Source organism: Cebus imitator, unplaced genomic scaffold (assembly GCF_001604975.1).
Source record: "Cebus imitator isolate Cc_AM_T3 unplaced genomic scaffold, Cebus_imitator-1.0 Scaffold650, whole genome shotgun sequence".
Classification (NCBI taxonomy): domain Eukaryota; kingdom Metazoa; phylum Chordata; class Mammalia; order Primates; family Cebidae; genus Cebus; species Cebus imitator.
Window position 1 is genome coordinate 658,748 of NW_016107965.1, and position 7,334 is coordinate 666,081.

General features: G+C 43.6%; 1 protein-coding gene across 1 annotated transcript in view; it reads left to right on the forward strand.

The window, feature by feature from the left end:
• The window catches only part of ERN1 (endoplasmic reticulum to nucleus signaling 1), a 47,217-nt gene that overhangs the window by 11,458 nt on the left and 28,425 nt on the right, over positions 1 to 7,334 (forward strand). Inside the window, exons 3-4 of the mRNA XM_017517860.1 lie at positions 2,399 to 2,521; positions 6,627 to 6,728. Of these exons, the coding sequence (XP_017373349.1) occupies positions 2,399 to 2,521; positions 6,627 to 6,728 (225 nt within the window). The remainder of the gene's footprint in view (positions 1 to 2,398; positions 2,522 to 6,626; positions 6,729 to 7,334) is intronic.

Consider the following 7,334-nt stretch of genomic DNA (forward strand, 5'->3'; position numbering starts at 1 on the left):
TGGAGAGACAGGGCGAAGTTACCACCTTGCCCACCCTTTCTTTCCTGGATTGTGCTTCAGGTGCTGTTCTCCCCAGGATCAGCTGACCAATTAAGAAAGGGTTCCCCCAACTTGGGAGAAGAGTTGACATCATTAATATGGTTACTCATTTAACAAGCTTTTAGTTGCTGTGTTGACTTAGTCCTGAGATTCCAAGATTGCAACATACTCAGTGAAAATTGAGTGAAATTTAAAGTGAATACAATCATTAAGCCAAGAAAGGAAAGCCAGGCTCTGCCTGGTAATTATAGGGCTTTCTTAGTGTTTTCTGCTATCAGAATATTTGATAAAACAGCACTTAATAGCTTGCCTAGATAAACGGCCTTCATACCTATGGGGTCACAGCTTTCAAAGCATCAGATCACCTGTTTTTCTTTTACCATGTTGCTGCCAAAATGTCAATAAAAAAGCATTTGCAACACAAAGGAGAGCTGTATTTATCTTGAAATTGCAGTAGTAACAATAGCCCGTATTTATACAGCAGCTTTCTTTTTGAGGAACTGAAAGTGCTTATTGCCTATTTGCACCTCGAGGAGCTTTATGTATATTTCCGGGTCTCAAGTGCAGGCCAGACTTTTAAGGTTCTCCTCAGGACACTGGTACTCTTGCTTCCTTCCACACCTTCAACATGAGGAACTCCCAGCCTAGGAATTCGGAGGAGACAATCAGCACAGATTTTTCTCTCTCCGGGCCATGCCCTGGGAACATCTGACAATCTTCTGACCATCCATGTCACTGTGTCCTATCTGGTCTTCCAGCTTTTGCCAGTGATTCATCACTTATAGTCTGCTTAGACTATTGTCTTCTCATCATCTTTGCATTGTGCCCTCTTAAGCGAGCTCATTAAACATATTTAAGAGCATGATAGTTCCCCAGTCTATCCATTAAAGTAATAGCTGAGTTATGTAAACTCTAGTGGTCCTTGAAGGAACCAGCTATGTCATGCCAGATGGAAAAGGTTCGTGGTCCTAGCTCTGTTCCCCTCTACCTTCAGATCATATTTCTATTATGGTTTTGTCATTGAGAACAGAGTTGCAGTCCATGGGAAGTTGCACACATGTGGAGCAGGCATGTATGCAACACCTGTTAGAAGTATAGCTTTAGCAAATTCTAGGCTGGGCGCAGTGGCTCACAACTGTAATCCCAGCACTTTGGAAGGCCGAGTCTGGCAGATCACGAAGTCAGGAGATCCAGACCATCTGGGCTAACATGGCAAAACCCAGTCTCTACTAAAAATACAAAAATTAGCTGGGCGTGGTAGTACACACCTGTAGTCCCAGCTACTCAGGAGGCTGAGGCAGGAGAATCGCTTGAACCCTGGAGGCGGAGGTTGCAGTGAGCCAAGATTGTGACACTCCACTCTAGCCTGGGCAACAGAGCAAGACCATGTCTCAAAAAAAAAAAAAAAAAAAAAAAAAAAAAAAAAAAAAAAAACAAAAAAAAAAAAAAAAAAAAAAAAAAATTCAAAGGCTCTATGACCTTCCCCAGCATCTCAATATTCTGCTTATAAGAGTCTCCAAAAAATAGGAGACTTTCCCAGTATGTTAGGAAGATACAAATGACCACCAGAGATCATGCTTTACAAAACAGAAATATACGTGTCACAGTAACTGTGTTGACCTTCATATTGGAGGCCTGTGTTACAGACTCTGCATTGCTAGGATGCTGTTGGGTATATACCATTGATACATATGCTTTGGGTTTTTTAAATAGTGTTGTTTACTGTGCTGTCTGCCTGTTTCTAATCAGCTGACCAAGATAAAGGGTATTGCTCAAGGCCAGGGAATAACTTACTGGCTGGGAACAGAGGCCAAGGCAACTTTGGCCTCCTTAGCATCAGGTTGCAACCAACTCCACTGACCAGTCCCAGGTACTAGCTAATCATAGTCATAAACAGTAACTGTAGATCCTTTTCACATGAGGGCTAGTTAGTAGGGCTGTTGAGAAATGTGAGTGTTGGTTATTAGGGCGATGAACCCCTGGGCACATTTCTATAGATCCCAGTTCATGGGAAAAGGATTGCCCTTCACAGTCAAGACTTTTCATATTTAAAGCCATTCATCAAAGCAGTAAAATCTAACTTGAAAGTTTGGGGAACTTTTTGAAGCTATAATTATGGGGGTTATTAAGTTTAGAGGAATGTGCATGCCATGATTAGGTTGTTAGTATAAGACCCATGGTCCTAAGAAGTTTTATAATCTCTGCATTATCATTTACATCATCACCTTAGAAATGTCTTCAACATCCTAAGAATTTCAGGTCTGTCTCTCTTAATATAGAGAACATTTGGGCTGCTAGTTTGGCAGTGATACCTTTTTCCATATGGTGTAAACAACAGTGTGTTTTTGTGTCCTTTCAGGTAAAAAGCAGGACATCTGGTATGTTATTGATCTCCTGACCGGGGAGAAGCAGCAGACTTTGTCATCGGCCTTTGCAGATAGTCTTTGCCCATCAACCTCTCTTCTGTATCTTGGGCGAACAGGTAAGAAATGAACCTTTGTCTTCTACAACCTGCCTCTTTTCAGAAGGGATTTGAGGAAGCTCCCCCCAGCCTCCTTCCCCAGAAGGTAGCCAGAGCTGCCTTTTTCCAAGCACAGGTCTGATCATGTCATTTCCCTTTATAAGACCCTTAAATGTCTCCCCTACTGCCCAAGGGATGCAGTCCAAACTGCACCACGGCCCAGAAAAACTGTGATGCAGCTGCCACCTCTCGCCTCATTTCTCCCTGCATTTCTCTCATTTAAAAGTTTTCCAGCCAGGTGTGGTGGCTCACACCTGTAATCACAGCACTTTGGGAGGCCAAGGCAGGTGGATCACCTGAGGTCTGGAGTTCGAGACCAGCCTGACCAACATGGTGAAACCCTGTCTCTACCAAAAGAAAAAAATACAGAACTTTCTTCTTTAGAAAGAAAGAAAGAAAGAAAAAAAGAGAAGAAAAAAAATACACACTAGCTGGGTGTGTTGGCATGCGCCTGTAATCCCAGCTACTCAGGAGGCTGAGGCAGGAGAATCACCTGATCCCAGGAGGCGGAGGTAGATAGCAGTGAGCCAAGATTGTGCTGCACACTCCAACCTGGGCAACAGGGGTGAAACTCCATCTCAAAAAAAAAAAGAAAGTTTCCCAATTAGCATGAACTACCTGCAGTTCCCAGAATAGCAGTGCTATTTTTAAAGACTTGTAGTGATGTGGCCCTCTCCATCAGGTATGCCTGTTTTTACCTATCTGGCAAATATCCTCTCTTCTTGTACAGCTCTGCTCAAAAGTCACCTTCTCTGTGAAGGCTCTTCTCTAGCCCCACAGCCCCAACCCTGGTTAGTCACACCCAGCTGTCCCTTTCTAAGGGTACATGTAGCAGTTAACAGGCATGTTGGGCAGCCGTCTCACCCCTTGTCATTGTCCCCTTACAGGCATGACTCCACCCTCTTCACTGCACTATTTTCTGTTTCCTCTCTCTTCAGCCTCTTTCTTCTTAACACTTGACACTGCATATTTATAAATCATATGTGCCTGCTTCCTGCCTCCCTCACTAGCGTATCAGTTCCCTGAGGGTAAGACTTTGTTTTGTTCACCTGCTATCTCTCTACACCAGGCATATTGCCTGACATGTAGCAGGGGCTCAATGTTTGAATGTATGAATGGGTGGGCCCCATTCATACATTACTGCAGAGATCTGCCTTACTCATTATCATACATGCAGCACCTCACATATGTTGGGGATGCCATGAAAATTGTTGAATGATACTAACAACTAAAAGGAAAAACAAACAAACAGAAGACATTTAGAAGGAAAAAATTATGCTAAAAACCTAGGATGAATTCATTACAATTGAGTACTACATTTAGGTCTAAACTGTCAGTCAGCCAAGGATTTGAAAAAAGAGAACCTTCCTGAAAGTGTTGTGGAAAGCACTGCATTTCTAAAACTCAGTGAGACTAATCTTGGGCCCTGCAGAAGCTAGCTGGGCTCTCCTGAAACTGGGTGGAAGGTCTTAGACTATAGGACTGTCCACCCTCCCCATGTGAAAATCAGATATTCCAGCTTCTAACTATGGTGACTGCTTAGGATTTATGTGTTTACCTTTTCCATCAAGTAAAGCCTTTACAGTGGTTCCAACTTCATCCGGATATAAAAATTGTGTCGTTCTCAGGTAAAATTGTGGTGTTCAAAGGAGATGAGAGATATGCATTAGGTGGAAAGTGTGTGCGTAGGTGTGTAAATCCATTGTCTCCATTATCTATTGCTGCGTGACAAACCACCCCAATTAGTGCCTTAAAACAAGTATTTTATTGTTAATAATTTTATAGGGAATTCAGGAAGGACTCAGCAAGGGCCCATCATCTTTACTCCACATGCTTGGCTGGCCACACTCATGTATCTGAGACTTCAGTTCACTTCCATGTTACCTTTCTCCATACAGATAGCCTGGACTCTTGACATGGCAGCTGGGCTCCCTCTTGAGTAAAAATGGGTGTTACAGTGCCTCCTTAGGTCTGGGCTCAGAAATTCCAGAACCTTCCTTCCACTACAGTCTGTTGGTCCAAGCAAGTTGCAAGGCCAGCTGAGAATCAAGGGTAGAGATATAGACTCAGCCTCTTGATGGGATGAATAATGTGCATGTTACAGGAAAGGGAAGAATTGGTGGTGGTGACCTTTAGAGATTGTCTATTGCAGTCGTCCCTTGGGCTGCAGTAGTTTACAGCCCTTCCCCTTCCTCCCAAGACCTGCAAAGTTCAGTCTCGGCATCAGTCCCAAAATCTCACGTCTTGTGATCTGCATTAGGTCTAGAAGTGGATGATGCTCCTCAAGTATAGCTCCCCTTGCTTGGAGACCTGTGAGTTAAAAAGACAGGGTCTTTCTCCCTTTCCCATCCCCCAACCAATATACAGTAGTGAGACAGAGACAGGATAGCTGCAGTAAACATGTCCATTCAAAAACGGACAGGAGAGAGAGACACATATCACATACCGAGCGTTAGTCATTCTGAAATCCAGCCAGGCACATGTTTTCAGGTTCCCCTTCTCCAGGGGAAGGGAATATTTCTTCATTAGGGCCCAGTTTCGCCCTCTATGATTGGTTCCCTAATCTAGTGCTCTTGATTCTGCTCTCTGAGAAGTCCTTTCTTTTCCATAACAAATGGCCAGTTTTGTATCTTTCTCAATCTGTTCCTTGTCCATTGAAATTTGGGGATCTAGAAGCCCTTTTTTTCAAGTTGACTGTCTCTGATCCTTTTAGTCTATGCTGATACCACTCCTTTAAAAACTATGTGGTCTTCCCATGTGTCAAATAATAGTCTATGTGGGCTTCCCATGTGTCAAATAATAGTCTATTTCATTAGATAAAAGCCATACCCACAAGCCTCTAGACTTTGGAATGTGAGTGCTATTGGACAACACATGGTTCTTTTTTTTTTTGAGACGGAGTTTCACTCTTGTTACCCAGGCTGGAGTGCAACGGCGCAATCTCGGCTCACCGCAACCTCCGCCTCCTCGGTTCAAGCAATTCTCCTGCCTCAGCCTCTCGAGTAGCTGGGACTACAGGCATGTGCCACCATGCCCAGCTAATTTTTTTTGTATTTTTACTAGAGACAGGGTTTCACCAGGTTGACCAGGATGGTCTCGATCTGTTGACCTCGTGATCCACCCGCTTCGGCCTCCCAAAGTGCTGGGATTATAGGCGTGAGCCACTGTACCCGGCCAACACATGGTTCTTAGAACTCCCTTGATGTAGACGGTCTATGATGGGCCACCTTAAAATCTTTCTGAGGTCTCAAAGATGGATCTTGCAGCTTCACCCTTGATTTGATTGATCTTGACCCTGAGTCCGTTGTTGTTGTTGTTTTTTTTTTTTTTTTTTTTTGCTCACAGTACCCTGGATTTGGTCTTTGCCCTGAAGTTATTTTTTACATTGAGAATCTTTTCCAATGATAGTAAGTCCTGGCTCCTTTATATTTCCTCTGTATTCTACTTGAAAACTAAATGATTTCTTCCATAGCTCATTTATCTCACAATATATCATACACAGTTAAGAGAAACCATTTGACATTTTCTGCCTTCTGTCTAGAAATCTCCTTAGCTGGCACCCTCCACAAGCTGGGTCGCCCCTTTTCCACTTTGAATAGCAGTGTCCCTCTCTGCGCTATCAAGTCTCCACTAACCTTCTTGTCAACCTCCCAGGCTCCATATGCCAGCTGGTCCCAAAGTCAATGCCACGTTTTAGGTGTTTGTTATGGCGCTATCCTGCTTCTAGGTGCCAGATTCTAATAACAGCAATCATTGCTATGTAATAAGCCACCCCAAAGCTTAATAGCTAACAACAACAGCCATTCTATCACTCACGATTCTGTGAGCCATGAGTCCAAGGGCATAGCGGGGGTGGCTTGTCTCTGCTTCCACATGCTGTCAGCTGGGTTCACTCATGGGTCTGGGACTTCAGTTCTCCTCACATTGCCTTTCTCTGTCTACGGATAGTCCTGACTTTAGCATACAGTTTACCGAGGATTTGTTTGTTGTAATTAGATAAGGCCCACACCTCAGTAGGGACTGTGGCCCCTCTGTGGTAATGGGCTGACTGGTCTGTATTCTTTAGAATATACTATCACCATGTATGATACCAAAACCCGAGAACTCCGATGGAATGCCACCTACTTTGACTATGCAGCCTCACTGCCCGAGGATGACGTGGACTACAGTAAGTGCTCTGGGCTGGATTTCACAAGGTTGGGCCTGTACTTTTGACCTATGTGGAAACAGTTGCTCCAGAAAGTAAGGATTTTCTTTTAAGATACTCTTTGTCACCAGGTTCTTTCTTTCCATGGACTTTCCATGAACTTATTGCAAATACTTCCCACCATAAATATGCAGGGACCTAGGTGAAGTCTGAAAGGAAACCAAAGTAAAATGGTGACAAGCTTAGCCAGGGAGGAAGGAGGACACACCTTGTAGAGTCTCTCTCTGTCACAGAAGGAATTGACTGCAAGCCCATGGAAAAAAGTAAAATCACCATAGGACATTAACAACCCTGTCAAGAAGGCCACTCTCCAAATGTGGCCCATCCCAAGAGAATGTTGTTTCTCTAGTTAACATTCACCCAGCTCACATGAAAGCCGAAAACCGATTTCGCCACCTTAACATTGGTATCACAGTTGGACTCTGCCTTTTCTGGTCAAGGACCTAGAATATTTTCGTTTTTCTCTGAGGACTCCTTTGTGAATCAGATGGATGAGTGTCAATGGTTCAGGTCTGACTTTCAGGGCGTTTTTCTGTTTTTTGGGTGTTTTTTTTTTTTTTTTTTTTT